The 23,481-nt window shown below is 36.7% G+C and overlaps 1 protein-coding gene across 2 annotated transcripts in view; it reads right to left on the reverse strand.

Moving 5' to 3' along the window:
* Positions 1-23,481, reverse strand: part of ME1 (malic enzyme 1) — a 180,993-nt gene that overhangs the window by 149,983 nt on the left and 7,529 nt on the right. For both annotated transcript variants that reach the window (XM_053913887.1, XM_024576670.4), the window contains exon 2: positions 1,639-1,772. In XM_053913887.1, coding sequence (XP_053769862.1) covers positions 1,639-1,772 — 134 coding nt within the window. The remainder of the gene's footprint in view (positions 1-1,638; positions 1,773-23,481) is intronic.

Raw genomic sequence — 23,481 nt, forward strand, 5'->3', positions numbered from 1 at the left:
ACTCTGGATACAGATTTGCCTTCCCTGCACACGATGCTTCAGCCAAACTGCCATCTGAGGACTTACAGAATGCCTTATCCACCATTATGGGATTCCACAAGGCATTGCTGCTGATCAAGGGACTCACTTCAGAGCAAATGAAGTGAGGCAATGGGCCCGTATTCATGAAATTCACTGATCTTACCGTGTTTCCCCACCATCCAAAAGCAGCTGGCATGATGGAAAGGTGGAATGGCCTTCTGAAGACTCAGTTACAGCACTAGCTAGGTGGTAATACCTTGTAAAACTGGGGCAAGGTTCTCCAGGAGGCCATATATGATCCAAATCAGTGTCCAAGATAATACTATTTCTCTCACAGCCAGGATTCACAGATCCAGGAACCCAAGGGTGGGAAGAGAAGTAGCACCACTCACTATTATCCCCAGTGACCCACTAGCAAAATTTCTGCTTCCTGTCCTCATGATCTTATGCTCTGCTGGCCAATAAGTCTTAGTTCCAAAGGGAAGGATGTTTCCACCAGGAGACAATTATTCCATTGAGGTGGACGTTACAGCTGCCACTAGCCACACTGGACACCCCATGCCTCTGAACCAATAGGAAAAGAAGGAAGTTACAGTGATGGCTGGGGTGATTGATCCTGCCTATCAATGGGAATTTGGACTGCTACTCCATTGTCATTATTATTCCCTTTAGCAAAGAGAAATTCTTCCAGCAGTCTGCTTTAGATTCAAACTCCAAGCCTTGTTCTCCAGCCTGCCAGTCTACCTACTGATTTAGGACTTACCCAGCCTCCACAATCATGTGAACGAAATTTCTTGAAATCAATGTATATCTTCATCCAACAGAGTATGGTGTATGTGTATGTAGATAGATACACACATCCTGTTGCTTCTTTTTCTCTGAAGACCACTGGAGAACCCTGACTAATACAAATACTTACTAGGTATTGAGTTAGTAACCTCTTCTAAACTTCACACAATATTTTGAAATAACTATTATTTTCTTCAACTCACAAATGAAAAACCTGAGGTTTAGAGAGCTCAGTACCTCAATAAAAAAGGGCAGAGTCAAAAGCAGAAGGCAAGGCATATACTGTGGTCACGCCAGTGGTTGTGGTGGTTCACGCAGGCCCCACTGTGAGTAAGATACAGACAGAATTTCAACCTAGGGCTATCTCCTTACACAGGGAGGGAACAATGTTATCTTTATCTTTGTGCAAACATGGAAACTGAATTCTAGACACAGCAAGTGGCCTACATTTATAATAGGGTTAGAACCATGTTTGGAAGTTGAAAAAGTGCGCTTTCAACTAAAATGTATTTATAGTCTGACTAAAAACCACTTTAACTTGTTTTGCTCTGTCTAGGGTGGCATTTCCTGCTAATTTACCTTTACAGCAACAATTTTATCACAAGTGAAAAGTAGTCTCTCTGAAGATAACAGTTTAGAACAGAACATTTTTTTTATTCAAGTGATCCTATACAGAGTAAATTTTTTAAAATCATTGTATTTACAGGCAAATTCTCCTCAAAGTCGACTATTCTTTCCAAAATAACTATTGTAGCCTTCTCATCTAATAAAAAGTAAACTAAATAATTGCCTAAGTGAAATATAAAATCACCTTCAGGAACGTGTTACCTGTCAAAGTCAGAGTTCAGACGCTCAAAATTTTTAATTACTCTCAGGACCTGGATATCCTGACTGATGAAGCAAGGTGGCAACAATCCATGAATATTCAACTGTTGTCTCTCTTTCAGGGTAAAGGCTAAGTCCTATAGAGAAAATAAAAACAATAATTTGAGGGGGGAGGAGGGAAAGACCAAAAGTATGTATTTATACAAATAACATCAAACAAGTATATGGAATTAAGAATCAGAAAATCTGGAGGTACTCTAAACATAGCCATTTGACTGTGAGTAGATCATATAATCTCTCAATACCTGAGTCCCTTCAACTTTAAATATTAGAATACTATAGTATTTTCAGATATGTGTCACTTACATACTAAGATAAAATTAGATAATGCATTGGAGAAAATGATTTGAAGACATGCAAGTGAAAGATAAAAATATCATTAATGTCATTAAATATAAAAGCAAATAGGAGTTATTATAAGAGACTTTAAAATTATGATCAGGACTAGGTCACTTATGCCCTGCTTTGCTTCCCCCTACAAAATAGGTCAGTTCATGCCTTATGTAAGCTTGAAGCACCCATTCCAACACTCCTCTCCCAAGTTATCTCCTACTATTCTCATATACTCCTAACCACACAAAACTCACCATTGCCTGAACACACCTGAAACCCTTTTATCCTTCCACAACACCATGGTCAAGAAAGTCTTTCTTCCCTGCCTCTCTGCCCTTCAATCCATACCTCAAATGCCTTCTCTTCTCTAAAGTCTTCCCAGACTCATCTAGTATGTCCATGAGAACCCTATTATTATGCCTATGCTACATTACCTTTTTACTCGAACACTGATTATATAAAACAACAGTAAAGAAACTATGAGGCTTGAAAACAAGCAAACAAAATGGAACTGATGGGTTGATCAAAGACCCAGAGTGCCAGAGTGGACCTAAGAGATTTGCTGGGATATAATGCCAGGGGTAGTGATAAGCAGGAGAAACCCTGGTAGCCATTAATATGGAAGAGGGAATGAGCAATTCCCCCTGAAGAGAGGTCTGACCCTGGAGACAGGTCTCCCCTCGGAGATTCCGAAGCCCGAGAGATTAGACTGTGACTGCTATGCCTCTGGGTCTGGTGAAGTGCACCAACATGATGATGGTCAGGTTAGCTCATTGTGATCGCTGCTGCTGCTTCTTAAGACAACCTGGGTGAGTAGGAATGTGTTCACTAACTTTTCACTAGATAATCCACAGTCATCCTCCTTTGCTCTGGAAGTTTCTGATGATAGCAAAATGGTGACTCCTGGGCCTTTTGGAAGTTTATTACTCTGGGAAAAGGACAATTTGGTTCATCCCAAGGTTGACAGAATCTGATTGGTGAGAAATGAACATGTCCGACCTCAGGAAGAAGGTGACCGAAGTCAATGAATGAACAAATTTCTATTTATTCTTTTTTTTTTTTTAATATGGGTAGGCCCATTAATTCATGTCACTGATGGAAAGCCTTATGTTTAGACTCCTGGGGGCAGACCGAAGAAAGTCAAATAGATTTGTCCACTGATTGACCCCTGACCCCTGGTGAAACTCTCTAAGTTGCCTGTAAGAGCTACCTAGGACCAATAGCTCCTTTTGACTTCTCAAAAGGTCTCCAGTTGTAGCGGCACAGCTGGTGTGTAGTTACAAGATGTTTTCCTCCTCTAGAGCCACACTCAGGGCTGCAAAGCCCCCACTGTTACATGCTCAGTTGAAGGTCCTCTGCAGCTCCAGTATGTGTGGAATGAAGCAGGATGTTCCCTTTCCTACAGGATAATCCACTGTGTCCAGCTGTGCTGCCCATTCACCCTCTCTTGGGTGCCTGGAGAAGAGCAAATCAGCACAGCCCTCAGTTTGGAGTCTCGGCTCCAGGACTCACCAGGACTCATAGTGGTGTTGCTGGAACCTTCCACATGCCATTTTCTTTTTTATTTGTGGTCTGTGTCCCCATGTCAGAATGCAAAATGCCATGAGGTCAGAGAATTTGTCTGGTTTTTTTTACTGCTTTATCCTTAGTACTCAAAACAGTACCTGACATAATTAAATTTCAGTAATTTACTACATAAACAATAAAGTTTTAAATATTTAATTTTAAAGAAATTAAAAATTTAAAAACAAATTGCTGCTCAAAAAACTGATTAGTATATTAATTCTGGTAAAATTATATTTAAAATGTAAAGCAACCAGGAAGGGATATTTGTATGAAAAAGCTATAAAATGGAAGGCATACTTCACTTGTTAAAGATATAACCTAGAAGACTGATTATTCAAAGTAAAATGTCACGAAGTAACTCCTTGAAGTGAAACAGAATTATATACTATAATATATTTGAAAAAAATAAAATGCAATAAACTTTTCTCAAACTTGAAATGAAAACTTTGTAAATTAAAAATGGGGGGAAAAGCTAGGCTAAAGTTAAAGTTTCAAAACTACATGAATATATGTGAAGAAGCAGTAAACTTCTGAGGGGTATGCCTTAAAAATCTGCCTGCAAAAATAATAATCAAAATATCAATATTCTGAGCATAAGGGTTGTTATCAGAAGTACTAATATATGCTCCTTTATTCACTTAATAATGGCACTTAACTATCATTTATTGGTGTAGTTGGCCAGTCTTTTTATATCAATTTTCCAATGTCTGGTATGAAACTAATTCCTAAATCTAGCAGATCTCCCATATCTTATGCAAATAAATGATAATGCCATCTGGATATCTTTTCATGTTTAGTAACTATAAACTCCCATACACTGTCAGCCAAATTTTCCAAGACATAGGAAAGTGCCAATTCAACTCTTAAAACTAAAAACAACTAACAACAAAAAACTAGGGCTTAGAAATCTGGGGGACTAGGCCAAGTTAAAGTACTATGATTGGGTTCATATTCTATTTCTACCCATTTATGAATTTTTCAAAATCAATGAATACGTAAAATTAAATCTTACAATCCCTGAAAATGTAGAAATGTAGGATGATTTCATTGAAACCACAGTTTTAAGAATGATACATCACTGTGACCCCTACCACCCAGTAGCTTCCCAAAATGTAGGTCTGGGAATGGTAGGACCTCTACTGGTTGGGTTCAGTAACAGTTAGACAACGATATAATTTATGAAGTGATTCCCCCAATAATTCTAGTATCTACCTGGCACCATACATAGTTATTATAATAGTATTGATTATATTCCCTATACTGTACTTTACTCCTGTGACTACCTTCTAACTACCAATTTGTACTTCTTAATCCTTTCACCTAGACCCCCAACCCCCTCCCATCTGACTACCCTCAGTCCCTCAGTTTGTTCTCTATGTCTATGAGCCTGTTTCTGTTTTGTTTGTTTATTTTGTTCTTCAGATTCCACATATAAATGAAGTCATAATAGCGCATCAGTTCTGAACGGGTTTTTCATACCAAAGATTTTCAAATTAATTTTAATAGTAATTTGGGGAAAATGTATTTATTTGTTAAGAGTACAAAAGTAGGTCCTTTGTGTTTTTATTATGTATTACTCTGAAATAAAATTATCAAATTGAGTTTTATTTTTAAATATCATAGTATTTTCAAATGTAGTAACATAGGGTATGTGCATTGTTTCTATCTACAGAAAGAGAAGTGATACTAATTTGTCATGGACACATTCTACTGAAGGGTTCTTTCCTATAATTCTTACAGAGTACCAAAAATTGCTCTTTGAAATTCTACTTGACAACATAGATAACAACTTTCAGAATATTCTGATGGTATGCAACCTTATTTCTTCAAAATAACATCAGCCAAAATGAATACATATTTCCAAGGAAAAGTTTATATAACAAAAAAATTATCATATAAAAATATTATTTTGAATGCATTCAGCTGTGAAATCAAATTAGTGATACTCTCCTTTAAGAGGGAGAAAATCAACTATTTAAAGCCAATAAATAGGGGCTAAGGCAAGATAGTGGAGGAGTAACTGGAGGCTAAACTAACCTCCTCCCAAGACCAATCTGGATTTACACCTAAATTGGAGAGAAATCATCCAGAACAACCAACTGAATACTAGCAGCAGAGAAGCCTTATAACCACAGATAGACAGAAAAAACCACTTGACAATGTGACAGGTATGGAGTGCAGAGACACAAGAGGGCTGGCTGAGCTCCCAAGGGTGGCAGCTGAAGATCTGGAGGGATATTTCAGTGGCTGGGATGTTCCCCTGAGAAGTATGGGATCTAAACCCCAAGCTGGGGTCCCCAGCATATAGCATCAGAGCAAAAAAGGAACACAGGTGACATCCAGCTGTGAAAAGCAGCTGGGTTTCTGTTAGCCAGGGAGAGACAGCTGGAGACTCAGAGACCCTCTTAAATAACCAATGCACAAAATTTGGTTTGCAGCCATTTACCCTGGGCTCCAGCAGAGGGAGGGCAGAGTGGACTAGAGATACTTGAGGAGAGTCTGAGGCTGGTGCCTCTGGGGAAAGAACTGAAGGAACAGACGCCAGGATCTCTGGGAGCCATTACTCTCAGGCAGAACGCTCATATCTGAATGGCATCAGCCTGAGGGGAAGCAAGGGCCCCCTGCAACAAGTACTCTGCCCCACCCTGTGAAGCTTAAGCCTGGCTGCTGACTATAACTTGATTACATTAACAACTCATCAGTTTAACAGTGGATTAGTTTAAGGGCTGAGGCAGAAAATCAAAAACCAGCCAAAGTTGGAAGACAAAGAAACAGACACCAAATGAAAGAAAAGAGAATTCTCCAAAAGAAGAACTAGGTGAAATAGAGGCAAGCAATTAATTAGATAGAGACTTTACATCCACATCATAGGAATACCAGAAGGAGAGGAGAGTGATCAAGGGACTGAGAACCTATTTGAAGAAATAATGAATGAAAACCTCCCTAAACTGGTGAAGGAAAAAGACACACAAGTCCAGGAAGCTCAGAGAGTCCCAAACAAGTTGGACACAAAGAGGCCTACAATGAGACACACCATAATTAAAATGACAAGGATCAAAAACAGGAGAGAATCCTAAAAGCCACAGGAGAAAACCAGGTAGTTACCTGTAAGAGAGCACCAATTAGAATGGCATCTGACTCAATAGGAACATTTCAGGCCAGAAGTGAATGGTGTGAAATACTCAAGGTATTTTCAATGGCATGGAAACCAAGGACCTACACCAAAGCTACACTACCCAGCAAGGCTATCATATAAAATTGAAGGAGAAATAAGGAGCTCCCCAACCAAGAAAAAGCTAAAGGAGTTTGTTAACACCAAACCAGTACTGCAACAAATGTTAAAGGGAGGAGGAGAAGGAGAAGGAGAAGGAGAAGGAGGAAGAGGGGAAAGAAGAAGAGGAGGAAAATGAAGAAGAGAGAGAAAAAACACAGAGAAAAACAGTTTAATAATAAAATGTCACTACATATGTATCTATCATTAATTGCCTTAAATGTAAAAGGCTCAAGTGCTCTAAGCAAAAGATATAGGGTAGCTGAATGGATAAAAAAACAAGCCCCACATATGTGCTACCTCCAAGAGATCTACCTCAGATCAATAGATACACACAGACTAAAAGTAAAGGGTTGGAAAAAGGTATTTCATGCAAATGGAAAGGAAAAAAGCTGGGTACCAGTACATATATCTGACAAAACAGACTTTAAAACCAAGCCTATAGTAAGAGACAAAGAAGGAGACTACATAATGATGAAGGGATCAATCCAACAAGAGGATACTAACATAGTAAACATTTACGCACCCAACATAGGAGCACCTAAATGTGTAAAGCAAATCTTGATAGACATAAAGGGAGAGATCAATAGAAATACAATCATAGTCAGGGATTTTAATACACCATTGACTACAATGGATAGATCTTCCAGGCAAAAATTCAGCAAGAAGACACCGTCCTTAAATGACACATGAGATCAACTGGAGTTGGTATCTTCAGAGCATTTCACCCCAAAGCAGCAGAGTATAAATATGCGCTTTTCAGGTGCACATGGAACTCTTTCTAGGACAGACCACATGTTAGAACACAAAACAAGCCTCGATAAATTTAAGATGACTGAAATCATATTGAGCATCTTCTCGGACCACAATGCTATAAAACTAGAAATCAACCACGAGAACACTGAAAAACACTCAAAGACATGGAGGCTAAATAAAATGTTATGAGATAATGAATGGGTCAATGATGAGATCAAGAAAAAAAATCAAAAGATACCTTGAAACAAATGAAAATGAGGACACAACAATCCAAAAGCTATGGGACACTGGTAAAGCAATCCTAAGTGGGAAATTCATAGCATTACAGACCTACCTCAAAAATAAGAAAAAGCTCAAATAAACAATCTAATTTCACACCTAAAGGAACTTGAAAAAGAACATCAAACAAAGCCCAAAGTGAGTACAGGAAGGAAATAATAAAGATCAGAGCAGAAATAAATTAAGTAGAATCTAAAACAACAATACAAAAGATCAATGAATCCAAGAGTTGATTCTTCGAAAAGATAAACAATATTGACAAACCTTTAACCAGACTCATAAAAAAAAAAGGACCCAAATAAACAAAAATCAACCTTGGCCAGGTGGCTCCATTGGTTGGAGTGTTGTCCCCGCACATCAAATAAACAAAATCAGAAATGAAAGAGAAGAAATAACAACGGACACCAAAGAAATACAAAGGAAATATTATGAACAACTATATGCCAACAAAGTGGACAACCTGGATGGAATGATAAATTCCTAGAAACATACAATCTTCCAAAAGTAAATCAGGAAGAAATCAGAGAATCAGAATAGACAGACTACACCTCGTGAAATTGAAGTAGTAATCAAAAAACTCCCAACAAACAAAAGACCTGTACCAGATGGCTTCACAGGGGATTTTATGAAATGTTCCAAAAAGAACTAACATCTCTGCTTCTCAAACTATTTCATAAAATTTAAGAGGAGGAAAGGATCCCACACTCATTTTATGAGGCCTGAATTATCCTAATTCCAAAACCAGATAAAGATACTACAAAGAAAGAAAATTATAGGCCATTATCTCTGATGAACATAGATGCTAAACTCCTCAACAGATATTAGCAAACCAAATATAGCAGTGAATCAAAAAGATCATTCACCATGATCAAGTGGGATTTATTCTGGCAATGCAAGGTTGGTACAACATTCGTAAATCAATAAATGTGATTCAGCACATAAACAAAATGGACAAAAACCACATGATCATATCAACAGAGGCAGAAAAAGCCTTTGATAAAATCCAGCACCAATTTATGATAAAAACTCTCAGCAAAATGGGAATGGAGAGAACATACCTAATCATAATAAAGGCCATATATGGCAAACCAACTGCCAGGATCATACTCAACAGGCAAAAACTACAAGTCTTGCACTTAAGATCAAGAACACGATAAGGGTGCCCACTTTTACCTCTCTTATTCAACATAGTACTAGAAGTCCTAGCCATAGCAATCAGGCAAGAAGAAAAAATAAAAGGCATCCAAATTGGAAAGGAAGAAGTAAAACTGTCTTTATTTGCATATTAAATGATTCCATACATAGAGAACCCCAAAGATTCCACCAAGAAACTATGAGAACTAATAAATGAATTCAGCAGAGTAGCAGGATACAAAATTAATATCCAGAAATCAGATGCATTTTTATATGACAATAACAAACTAACAGGAAATTAGGATAATAATCCCATTCACAACGGCTTCAGAAAGAATAAAATACCTAGGAATACACCTAAGTAAGGATGTAAAAGACCTAAAAACAGAAAATTATAATACAGTGACAAAAGAAAATGAAGAAAATACAAATAAGTAGAAGCATATATCGTGTTCATTGATAGGAAGAATTAACATCATTAAAATGTCCATACTACCCCCAAGCAATCTATAGATTCAATGCAATTCCTATCATGATTCCAATTTCACAGAACAGAACAAATATTTCAAATATTTATGTGGAACCACAAAAGGCCCCACATAGCCACTCAATCCTAAGAAAGAACAAAGTTGGAAGAATCACACTACCTAATATTAAACTGTACTATAAGTCCATAGTAATCAAAACAGCATGGTACTGGCATAAAAACAGACACATAGATGAATGTAACAGAATAGGAACCCCAGAAACAGACCCATAACTATATAGTCAATTAATACTTGACAGAGGAAGCAAGCACATACAATGGGCTAAAGATAGTTTATTCAATAAATGGTGTTGGGAAAACTGGACAGATATGTACAGTAAAATAAAACTAGACCACCTTCTTACACCACACACAAGAATAAATTCAGATTGGACCAAAGCCTTAAACATTAGACCTGAAACCACAGAAATCCTAGAAGAAAACAGAGACAGCAAAATCACAGACACTGTCATAGCAATTTTTTACCGGATATATTTCCCTAGTCAAGGGAAACAAAAGAAAAAATAAACAAATGGGACTACATCAAACTAAAAAGTTTTTGCACAGCAAAGGAAATCATTAACAAAATAAAAAGACAACCCACTGAATGGGGGAACATATTCACCGATACATCTGATAAGGGGTTAATATCCAAAATTTATAAAGTACTAACAAAACTCAACACTAAAAAACAAACAACCCAATTGAAAAATGAGCAAAGGACCTCAAGAGACACTTCTTCAAAGAGCACCAATGGTCAACAGACACATCAAAAGATGTCCAACGCCACTCTTTAGTGGCGTTGGACTCTTTTCTCACCAGAGAAATACAAATTAAAACCAAATGAGATACTATCTCACACCTGTCAGAATGGCTGCCATGAATAAATCAACAAATAATAAGTGTTAGTAAGGATGTGGAGAACGGGGAATACTTTTGCATTGTTGGTGGGAATGCAGACTGGTGTAGCCACTGTGGAAAGCAGTATGGAGATAACTAAAAAAATTAAACCTGAATCTGCCCTTTGACCTAGTGATACCACTTCTGGGAATATACCCAAAGGAACCTAAAATACTAATTCAAAAGAACATAGACACCTCTTTGTTCATTGCAGCATTATCTACAATCACCAAGATATGGAAGCAGCCCCAGTGTCCATCAGTAGATGAGTGGATAAAACAACTATGGGACATTTAGACAATAGAATACTACTCAGCCAAAATGAAGAAGAAAATTTTACTATTTGGAACAGTATTGATGGACCTGGAGAGCATTATGCTAAGTGAAATAAACTAGTCAGAGAAAGACAAATACCATATGATTTCATTCATGTGGAATTTAATGAACAAACTGAACTAACACAGAAAATGAGGACAGACTCACAGATGGAGAACAGGATGACAGCTAGTAGAGGGATATGTTAGGGGGTGGAGAGATTGAGCAAAAAGGAAAAAGGACTCATGGACATGGACAACAGTGTGGTGACTGCTGAGGGGAGGAGGGTATAAGAGGACTAAAAGGGAATGTAAAAAAAATACAATGAAGACTAAAGTAAAAAATAAATAAAACCAATAATACAGTATATGAACAACAGCTTCTTTAATAAAAACTTTTTGGTTTTATTACATAGCAGTAAATTTTACACAATTGACAAAGTAATTTGAACTGTCATAAGTAATGACTATACAAGTACAACTAAAACATACTTGGGCCTAGTTATCCTAAAATTTACAGCAAAATAGCAAATCTTTACAATGTCCCATAATTCATGTAGATATGTATTATAGGATATAAACAAGTATAATTATTTTTTAGTTAAGTGACATGTTGCTTATTTTAAAGAAAGAAAGAGCACCTCTACCTAAGAGAGCAAATGGATTTTTAAAATATCAAATGAGAGGTCTAATTAAACTATTTCACAATTAAAAGTCAGATTACTAAAATCTATAGATTCCTTATAAGCCTGAGAAAATGTTGACAACCAATATCAACTCTACCTTTTCCAAATATAACCCTTAAAACCATTAATAAGGTTTCATTATCCCTCCAGTAAGATGGAGTGGTACTGTCCCCAAAGAAGTTTTAAGGCAAATATCACAAAATCACCAAGCCAGGAGAGAAAAGTACCTGTTAAATAAACAGACTGTAAATTATTAAAACTGCAAATGCACACAAATGATAAAAAAGCCAAATCTCAGATACTGGATTAAACTGTGTAAGAATTACCCAAACCAAATGGGTAATACAGGTTGCCAGTAGAAACTCTAGTAATCATTTGCACATTTACATACTCTAAAAAATCATATATATGTGATCTAGACATAATCCTCCATGCCAAACATAGTATGTATAGTGATTACTGATACAGTGAAACAAACATCAGGACTACAAGATAATTGTCTGCAGTACATTCATTTGATTTCTTAACTTTTGAACTAAGAAAGAATGTTCTACAGAGTATGAAATAATTTTCAATACATTTAATTACCAATTAAATTAAACATGAATTTGTAAATGTCCCTTGCCCTGTCCTGAATGATGATCTTCAAGAAGGTTTTTCCTCCTTTTCTCTGGATTAGTGAAGTGTCCTCCAATGTGCTCCCTCAACATCACATTCTTCTATCATGGAACTTCCCATTCTTCATTTCTGCTTAACTACTGCTTTACCCAGAGGTTCAGATGCTTCTGGAGGACAAGCACTATGCAATTCATATTTGTAAACAACCCCTAATACAATGTCAGGGCAGAGCAGGGCCTCAATAAATTTTAAATAAGCAAATGGATGAACAAATACATGAATCTGAAACAACTTTTCAGTTCCATGTTGTTCAGTTCTACATAGTTCTACTTCTGAGTAATCAACCCATCCAATTCAAATTTCAAACCAAGATATTTTATATATGCAGATGTACAAGAGCGCTCATAATGTGAAATCTGTCAAATAATTGAGCTTTCCACACATACATTAGAATATTATTTAAACAAATTAATTTACTACTAACACCTTTTTAAATCGATTTTTAAAACAAGTATTCAAGATCAACTTGGTTTGACAATAAGACATATCTACTTAACATAAGTACCAGAGTTTGTGGGGATTTTAAAAAATGGCTTCATCTAAATCAAAGTTTCTCAACCTCAGCACTAGTGACATTTTGGGCTAGGTAATTCTTTGTTGTAGGTGGTTGTTTGGTACACTTCCGGCATAGATTTGGTACATTATTTTGCAACAATCTATACACTTTAAATTTACATGCATACTTCACCAGCAAACATGTATCCATAACAATGTAACTCTAAAGGGTATACTATTTGGATTTAGATCCAAATATGATTCACAAATTGACATTTTTTAACACTGGGATTTTGAGCAAGTACTCAAAGTATTAAGGGTTAAATGGAAAGTCTTCTCCAGTTTTGTGTCCACCTCTACTAAATAAGAGTAATCAAACATTTGTGGAACATATAAGGTCTGTTCAGAAGGTTTCCAGCCATGTAATATAAAAAACAAAGACATTTATTGAGGAAGATACAAGAAATATTGTACACAGGACAATGACACTTCAGTCCCCTTCAAAATAGGCACCTTGGGACCTCACACAGTTCTCCCGATCACCACCAGCTGCCCCATGGTATTTTCCTGAATCTCATCAACAATCTGAAATCTTTTCCCTTTCATTGACTTTAGTTTTGGGAAAAGCCAGAAGTCACAGGGCGCCAAATCTGGGCTATAGGGGGACTGAGTCGCCTGGGTGATTTGATGTTTCACCAAAAAGCTTTACGTGAGACCGTGATGCATGAGCGGGCTCATTGTTGTGATGAAGCTGCCATCCCTAGTTGCCAATAGCTGTGGCCTTCTGAATCATCTGAAGAGTTTCCACACAAGAATGTTCAAGCTTAATGCAAAATTTGATGCAGACTCATTGTTCTACTCGCTCAGTCATTTTGAATGCAATGACCATACAGTACACATGCTCACTCAATGGCACCTGCTACTCCCACTAACTAGTACAGAGAAGTCATCATTGTTCACACATGTGCATTCCAGTCCACTTCTCCTTGGCTGCCAGGTTACATCATTGTCACCCAAACAGTCTCCTTATGTTAACAATGGCTGGACTTTTTCCCAACAGACCTTCGTATAGTATATGTTATGTGTGTCTCATATGGTTTTTGGGAGAATAAAATGAAATTAGATATTTTTGCATTCTATGCAAGCTGTAAAGTCATATATGAATGTTTATATTACTATTAATGTTTTAATATGAAATCACAAATATGCAAGTCCTAAGTAAATACTGACTGTTATTTTCCCTCTTACTCATAGGAGGGTCACCCTTTTTGCTCTATTTAGGCCCTTAAGGGATTGGATGAGGCCCACCCAAACCAGGGACAGAAGTTGGCTTTACTCAATCTACCAATTCAAATGTTAATCTCAAATAGCTTTGACCAGGTGCTCAGTGGGTGACAGCATTATCCCAATATACCAAGGTTGCACATTCACTCCCCAGCGAATACATAAAATAAGTGGAACAACAAAATGGTATTTCTAAGAGAAAAAACTCATGGACATGGGCAACAGTGTGGGGACAGCTGGGGAGAGGGGATGATGATTGGAGGTGGAGGATGGTATAGGGAGAATAAATGGTGATGAAAGGAGACTTGACTTGGGATGGTGAATACACAGTACAGTGTGTGTACACATGATGTGTTGTAGGATTGGGCACCTGAAGCCTGTATAACTTTGTTAACCAGTGTCACCCCAATAAATTTAATAAAAAGTGGAAAAATAAAATGAAATGAAATTATATACATTAAAAAAAAAACCAGTATTTATTTAATCCAAAAACACCCTCACAGACATACCCAGAATAATATTTGACCAAATGACTGGACACCCAGTGTCCCAGTCAAGTTGACACAGAAAATTCATCATCAACAGTCACCAAACATTTTTCAACAAATATATTTTGAGTGACTGTAATGCTTACAGGCACTAAACCAATGACACAGTGATATGTCCAATATGGTCCACAGCTTCATGAAATTTACAATCTAGACAGCTTAACAGGGTATTATATAAAGAACTATACAAATAACTATGAAATAATGATGTGATAAGTACAGGGGAAAAAGCAAAGGGAAAGCCTGAGATCTAACTTAAGTTAGAAGGCCAAAGGGAGGAGCTCACTGAGAACGGTGTTCAGATGAGATCTGGAGGACCCAAGAGAGTAGGAGCTGACCAGGTGAACAGCGAGGGTGGCAGTGCAGGAGAGAACAGGGTTTATATAAACCCTGACCCACAAAAGCCTGGAGTCTTGGAGATAGCATGGGGAAGAAAACTGCATCAACTGTGGGGAGAAGGCTAAAAGATGAACCGAGAAGATACACGGGAACCAGAACAGGCAAGTCCTTGTTAGCCTGGTAGTTTTCAACTGTAACCTAAGACTAGTGGGAAGACCCAGTTCTTTCCCTAATTATACCATTTCATGAAAATGCTACTTCCCTGAAAGTTATATCATTTTATGAACATGCTATGTGGGGAACAGTTCCAAGCGTGGGAAATGTGGCTCAGCCCCCACTCGGAAAAGCCAGTGGAGAGCGAGGTTGGCGGGCAGAACCCACATCCATGGACAAGTTCTCCAGTGGGAAATCAGGCCTGAATTGTACTTAGACTGCTATGAGACTTGCTCTTGCTAAAAAAAACCTCCCTCATCCTGAGGCAAGCACCTTCCAGGTACCCACCGAACCGTTTGGACCACTTCTCCCTTTACATTGCAAATGTCCTCCTTTGATGTATTCAGCGACACCCTCTCCTGTGTCTGCAAAGATAACCACCCAAAACAAACCTTTGTATAGTAAAAGAGGACCTTCTTTGATGTAAGGGGCTGGGAAAACCAATAAAAGCTTGCTCAAGGCAAGGGTAGGGGCGCTCCCTCCTTGAGGGAGTGGCCGAAGTGCTCAGAGGCATTCTCCTCTTGAGAAAGTGGCAAGGCCGTCCCTTTTCCCCCACAGGACCTCTGCAGTCTGTGTGTATGTGTATTGGAATACTGAAACCTCAACAGCAGATCTTGCGGGCAGAGATCTGCGTCAATGCTACAAGTGAGTTCACAGCACTCACACCACAGTATTTGTTACACACCATATTGAGGAATCCCCATGCCAAAGGCTAACTCAGTAAAAGCAAAAACAATGCTTTGGAACCAGCTTCAGAGTACCAGGTTGATGAAAGTTCAATCTGGCATCATGGCTCTCAACCCGTTTTCTGTGTGTCTATATGCTTCACATATATACTCCTAACTGCAACATTTCTCTTTATAACACCACCCCCTACCCACCACTCTACAGTTATACCTGATTCATGCCCTATATTAGTAATATTTATGAAAAATAACTAAAAATATGCTAGATACAGTATTCCTAGTATGAATGGAAACACTTGTCACTGACACAGTAGTTGTATGCAGGAAGGGGAAGAAGCTAGCTGGGACACAAAAGTGGGAGGGGGGACAAACTTTTCTTACAGTGAATCTATAAGGCTATTAAAATGTTGGTAACAAAACCATTTGTCTCAATCTCTGAGAATATTATAATCATATTTATCATTTACATTTGTTAAATCTCTATCCTCATGTTTCTGGCAGCTCTAACTATACCAGAGACTGCTAATTGTCTCTACCACATCTACTCTCCCCTTCCTCCCCAGTAAAAGAATCGTAGTATTATTTGTGACAAATTCATCAGATAAAAGACTACAATTCCGGACTCCCTTGTAGTTAGACGTAGCCACATGACTGCAAATGGTAGTGCTTAATGAGATGTGGGGAAAGCTCCTTGAAGACAGCTGGCTCCGCTGGAAAGTGGGTTTTCTAGTGCTCCTCTCATTTCTGCCAGCAGTCATCTGGGAATGTATACATAGTATCTATTAACCTAGAGTCAGGATCATGAAGTGATCTTGAGACAGTAAAGCAGCAATGTTCCTGATCACTCTGTGGACACACCAAAAAGCCCTAATGGACTCAAGAGTCATGGAGGAGGGCAACCCACTACCATTTTCCATTTTCTCCAGCCCCAGCTCCGAGGTAATTTCATAGTAGGTGGCAGGATCATGGCTACCACTGATGCTAAAACTCAAAGGGAGGAAAATCATTCTTTTTTAACCAGAGGAGCAAGGGTCCCAAGATCATGAGTAAAATGCCTGCTGCTTTCTTCTGTCTTCCAGTCACTTGGCCCCAGATGCCAAAGAGCTGCCAGAAGTAAATGGCAGAGCAAGGAAACTAAAGGCCCCGTTTTCTGGATTGTGGGCTGCAAAGGGGGGCCTGCAGGAGACAGATAGTATCAGAGAAATCACGGAGAGAAGGGATTTCAAGGGAACAACCCACCTAATGTTGCTTATGAACTCCTGGGCTCACTTCGGAGCTATGCATGTACAGATCTGACCTTGAACAGCACAACAAAGGCTTTCAGAACTAAACTGCGGAGTAAACCACACTGGACGCTGGATTGTACACATGATAAACAGATCCAAACGGTGGTACAAAACAGGCTTTGGAAATGGAATTAATACTGAAACCACAACCCACAGACACTGGGTCCAACTTACCAACTGACCTAACCAGGTTGAGGGAGTTCTAAAAATAAAAAGAACAGTATTCCCCTTAGGATTTAATTAAAACCTATAAACTCATAACATGCAAACGTTCAGGATACATGCAAAATTACTCAGCATACAAAGAAACAGGAAAACATTAACTCTCAGAGAAAAAGAAAATACACAAGTACCAATACCAAGAAAATACAGGTAATGGAGTTATCAAGAACTTATAATCAGTTATTGTAACCATGCCCGAAGCCATAAGGGCAAAATCTTTTAAAATGACTGGAAAGAGAGAAAGTCTTGGCTAAGAAATTAAAACTATAAAAATTAAAATTGAAATTTTAGAACTGAAAAAGTATAACAACATAAAATATTCATTTAAGAACAGAATGCAGATGTGAGAGGAGTCAGTGAAGTTGTAGACAGATTACTAGAAATTAGCCAATCTGTAAACAAAGAGAAAAAAAGGAAAAAAAACTCAGAGCCTCAAAGATCTGTGGGCTCTGAAAATCCTAACATTTGTATCAAGAGAATCCCAAAAGGAGAAGAAAAATAAAAAATATTTGGAAAAATAATGACTAAAACTTTATAATTTCTAGCATAAGACATAAAGTTACAAATTCAAGAAGCTCAGCAGAACCCAAGAAGATAAAATCAAAAAAATCCAAACCCAAAAATATTATATTCAAAATACTGAAAACTCAATACAAAAGGAAAAAAATCTTGAAAGGAGCCAGAGAAAACAACTTTTTCAATGACTGCAGATTTCTCATCCAAAACACAGAAGACCGGGAGGAAGAGGAATGGCACTTTTATAGTGTTGAAGGAAAACAACTATCAACCTTGAATTCTATAACTGGTGAAAATATCCTTCAGATATGAACATGAAATAAAGATACTCTCAGATGAAAGAAAACTAATATAATTGGTCTCCAACAAACCTGTTCTAAAGGAAATGCTAAAGGAATTTCTGTAGATGGAAGGGAAATAATAACTGAGGAAAATTTGGTATATCAGAAGTGGAGGTGGGTTTGGCAGGGGTGGGGTGCAGGGATGGGGAGAAAATGCAGACAATTGTAACTGAATACCAATAAAAATTTAAAAAAAAATAAAATAAACAATAAAATGGTTTTCAAAGTCACAGTTTTAATGTAATCTCTAAGTGCCTTTTTTAAAAAGAACCATTTAGAAGTTCCATATCCTTTCAAAAACTTCAATTTTGTACTTTCATTAGATATTGATACTCTTATAACAAATTAATATCACTTATTTAAGTTAGATCATTTCATTCTCATAATTTGTCTATTTTCCTGAATTTATTCAATCATCTGTGATGAACTTTTGTGTTATAACACCTTTCTAATCTTTCTTAATTTAATAAAGAATGCACCTTTTAATAAAAAAAAAGAAGTGGAAAAAAAAGCAACAGAAAGGGCAAATATCTGGGTAACTATAATAGATTATCTCTTACCTCTTAAAATCTTTAAAATACATATGACAATTAAATGCAAAAGTTATAAACATTATATTTTACATCCAAATTGTTTTCTATAAAACTCAATAGCAAAACAACAACAACAAAAATAACTGATTAAAAAATGGGCACAGGCTCCAAAAAGATATTTTTCCAAAGATATACGGATGGCAAACAGATACATGAGAAGGTGCTCACATCACTAAACATCTGGAAAATGCAAATCTAAACCACAATGAGATACTACCTCACACCTGCTAGAATGACTAGCCAAAAGACAAGAATTAACAGGTATTAAAGAGGATTTAGAGAAAAGGGAACCCTTGTGCACTTTTGATAGAAATGTAAATTGGGGCAGCCACTATGGAAAACAGTATGCAAGTTCTTCAAACATTTAAAAACAGAACTACCATAAGATCCAGCAATTCTACTTCTGGGTATTTATGTGAAGAAACCAACTCAAAAAGATATGTGCATCCCTCTGTTCACTGCAGCTTTATTTATAATAGCTAAGCTATGAAAACAATCTAAGTGTCCATTGATAGATGAATGGATAAGGAAAATGCTGTATGTGTGCATATGTGTGTATAGATATATGTGTGTATATATATAAATGAAATATTACTCAGCCATATGAAAGAAGAAAATCTTGCCATTTGTGACCATATGGATAGACTGTGAGGGCATTATGCTAAGAGAATTCAGACAGGAAGACAAACACTGTGTGATCTCATTTATATGTGGAACCTTTAAAAAAAAGCTCATAAATACAAAGATGGGAGGTTGAGGGGACAAAATGGGTGAAAGTGATCAAAACGTATAAACTTTCAATTATAAAATATATGTCATGGCAACTATAATTGATAATACTGTATTGCATATTTGAAAGGATGCTGAGTAAATCTTAAAAGTTCTCATCACAAGAAATAAAATTTGTATAACTACTTCCAGTGATGAGTGTTAACCAGACTTATCGTGGTGAGGATTTTGAAATATATATAAATATCATATCATCATATTCTACACTTAAAACTAACATATTGTTTTAAGTCAATTATATCCTCCCTTTTAAATTTTTATGTAATACATCTATGGATATGTACATAAATATAATACCTATAAAAACTGTAACATAAACAGATAAAAGCAATTAGACCTGAATGATGGTAGAGTATATTCCAACTGATGTTCACCTTAAGTAGATTGTGAAAAGTTATGTAAATTTTATTCCTAGAGCAAGTAGTACTGAAAAAAAAAACTATATACAAAAAGACACTTTCAAAAGTCAATGGGTAAATTAAAAGAATAATAAAAATATTCAAACAATACAAAAAGGGCAGGAAAGGAAAAATAAAGGAATGAAAAATAGAGGAAACAGACATCTAACAATAAAATGTTGCAGAGAAATCCAAACATATAAACAATTACATAAGTATAAATTATTTGAACACAGAAATTAAAAGACCAACGTTGTCATAATTTGGCAACAACAACCAAAACTGATTGATGAGATCAGTACTGCTTCTTACCTACATGTTCCTGTGAAGATCTGGAATATGTTGACCTTAACCTCTGACTCAACATGTCACCATTTCCAGCTCCTCCCTATGACTTATATCACTGGATCTTTCAAATCAGTAACGTCTCTATGTTATTTATAAAGCCTTCAGCCTCGGAGGATTATAGTACTATTTTCCATTTTCCCAATTTCTCAACTAAATCTTCTCATAATTTGGAAAAACATAAATTTTGTGAGAAATTGAGGAAGGAATTCCTGTATGGAAACAGTTTTTTTGTACCTTTGATATGTCTTGCACTGAGTGAGATATGTTAAAAAGTTTTCTATTATTAATGTGGTTTTTACTTCTCTTTGCATGTCCAGCAGTGTCTTTTTTTAATAAAAGTGGCTGCTGTGTTATTTGATGCATAGATATCATCACTTCATTCATAACTGCACCATTCAGCATTGTAAAGACTATTCTGTTGCATTTAATGCTTTCTGACATAACCTCTTCATTGTCTGATTTCCAGATGACTTATTTCTTGCTGTTTGTATTTTCCCATTTCTTTACATTTAGCCTGTGACATTTTGTTCTTGGTGTATTTCTTATATACAGCATAGTTTGTGCTTTGTGAAACAATCTGAAAACAATTTTATTTGCAGGTGATTTATGGTCATTTATATTTATTGGTATGACCAATATATTTGCTCTCATTTCTGTCATATTATTATGTTATAGTTACTATGGGTAAAAATGAAATATAAGCAAGATTTTGAATAAATAAAAGTTTTAAAGTCTACAAAAATGCTTACTGACCAAGTTTCAATTTCTTTTTGGCTCTAAGCACATAAGTAAAGGTTCACTGTTTGCTGACTAACCAGACCTGCCACTATCAGTAACAACAATAATGTTCTCACAGTTTCAAGATTGTTGGATTAAAAGATCCCTCCATTTGGACATGTAGATGGAAAAATAATAGGACCGGTAATGCCACAGCAAAGTGGAGCCCCACAGGCAACACCATGACACAGAAAAGAGAGTTCCTCTATAGTAACCTTCCCAGTATGTGATTGCACTACTTTAAGAAATCACACAGCAGGGTTTTTTTAAACTATAGATAGTCATTCATTAATGAATCACAACCAACATTTTTAAATTACTGAACTAGAATAGATGCTATTAGAGTGCACTAAACACAGCAAGGGGAAGTATCATGAAATTTTATCTCAATTACATAAGTCTATTAGTTTGCTAATGCTGCCATAACAAAGTACCAGACTGGATGGCTAAAACAAGAGAAATTTATTTTCTCACGTTTCTGGAGGCCAGAAGTCCAAGATCCAGATGTCGGCAGAGCTGCTTACATTCTGAGGCTTTTCTTGACTGACAGATGGCTGTCTTCTCCCTTTGTCTTCCATTGTGTGTGTCCTAGTCTCTTCTTATACAGGCACCAGTCATACTGAATAGGGGCCTACCCTAAAGACCTGATTTTAAATTAACTTAATTGCCTCTTTAAAGACCTTAATTCCAAAGACAGTTACAGTCTGAGATACTGGGAATTAAGACTTCACCATAAGACTTTTGGGAGGACAAAATTCAGCCCGTAATAATATGTTTACACATATATTATGTGTATGGGTACTGTGTCACACTCAAAAAAAACCTGAAAATATCTTAAAGGACTCTGAATAGGATATTTAAATATATTTTTACTTTTTTTTTATTGTTGTTCAGTTACATTTGTCCCCATTTTCCCTGTTACTCTCCCCTGCCCCATCCAACCCCCACTCCCAAAGACAATCCCCTCCACATTGTCCTCGTCCATGGGTCCTTTGTTAAATGTATTTTTAAATATTCTAAACCTAGCCCTAATGTAATGGATTCTCAGGACTCCTTCAGTCTCCAGATCTCAGGTCTCAACCAGACAGTTTAGAATTTACTACCCCAGGTATACTCATAATGTAATCATAAACATTCATATAACACCCAAGTATTTTTGCTGATGTTTTCACTCAACCATTAGCTGTTATAAAAAATTCCTAGTGTTTTAAGTCTAGAATTAGTTTATTAGTATGGAAGTTCTACTAGTTATAATCCCATGCTTTTAGAGAACATCATTCATTATGTTCATATATTGACTTCCCAAACTACCAGATTAAGCAACAGAAACTTAAAAGACATATTGTCTCTCCCCAGTCTTTAACCTCAAAGGCCTGAAGTACCAAAAACAGTTTAGTGGATGACTAACTTAGATCTATCTTCAGGGCCTGAGGGAAAATATTGATGTTTTAAATCCTCTAAATTCACTTAAGGCAGTAATCTTTTGTTTTAAAGTATACAGGCTACCTCACAAATATTGAGGGTTTGGTTCCAAAACTGACTGACCACAGTACAATGAGTCTACTAATAGAGTGAGGTGCGATCTTTTTGCTGGTGAAGGGCCTTGCCTTCAATTTGTAAAACCACAACATCTGTGAAGCACAGCAAAGCAAAGCACAATCAAACAAGGTATGCCTGTACTACATTACATAAAGTTAAAAACATGTAAAATTGAATATACAAGCCACAGAATATTTTAAATATCATTGTAAGAATACAAACAACCACACTTTATATTTAGGCCCCATGTCTAAGAAAATTTCTTCATCATTTAAATTAGAAATACTTCCAAATTAGTTCTACTGAATTGTAACATATCTGATGAACAACTTTAGATCCATATACTGTCAGCAAAGTTTGTTGAGTTGGCTCAATAACATAAAGTAATAAATAGGTCAAATCAGGCAATCTTGAATCTACAGTAGTCCCCCTTGTGCACAGGTTTTGCTGTGGTTCCAGTTACCCACAGTCAACAGTGGTCTGAAAATATTACATGGAAATTTCCAGCAATTAACAATTTGTAAGTTTTAAATTGCAAGCTATTCTGAGCAGCGGTGATGAAGCCTCACATGGCCTGTTTCGTCCCATCCAGAACCTGAATCATCTCTTTGTCTAGTGTCTCCAAGCTGTATATGCTCCCACCTGTTGGTTACTTAGTACTGTCTTGGTTATCAGATCAACTGTTTCGGTATCACAAGAGCTTGTGTTCAGGTAAACTTCATTTTACTTAATAATGGCCCCAAAGAGCAAGAGAAGTGATACTGGCAATTTAGATACGCCAAAGAAAAGCTGTAAGTGCTTTCTTTAAGTGAAAAGGTATGTACAGGAAAAAACATAGTAAAAATAGGGTTAGGTACTATCAGTCTTGGAATGTATCCCCCATAGATAAGGAAGACTACATAAAATGTATTTCATCATGTCGATTTTGAAAACCATTGGAAAATAGTTCAAATATCTGTTTCATCAGAG

Source organism: Desmodus rotundus, chromosome 11 (assembly GCF_022682495.2).
Source record: "Desmodus rotundus isolate HL8 chromosome 11, HLdesRot8A.1, whole genome shotgun sequence".
Taxonomy (NCBI): domain Eukaryota; kingdom Metazoa; phylum Chordata; class Mammalia; order Chiroptera; family Phyllostomidae; genus Desmodus; species Desmodus rotundus.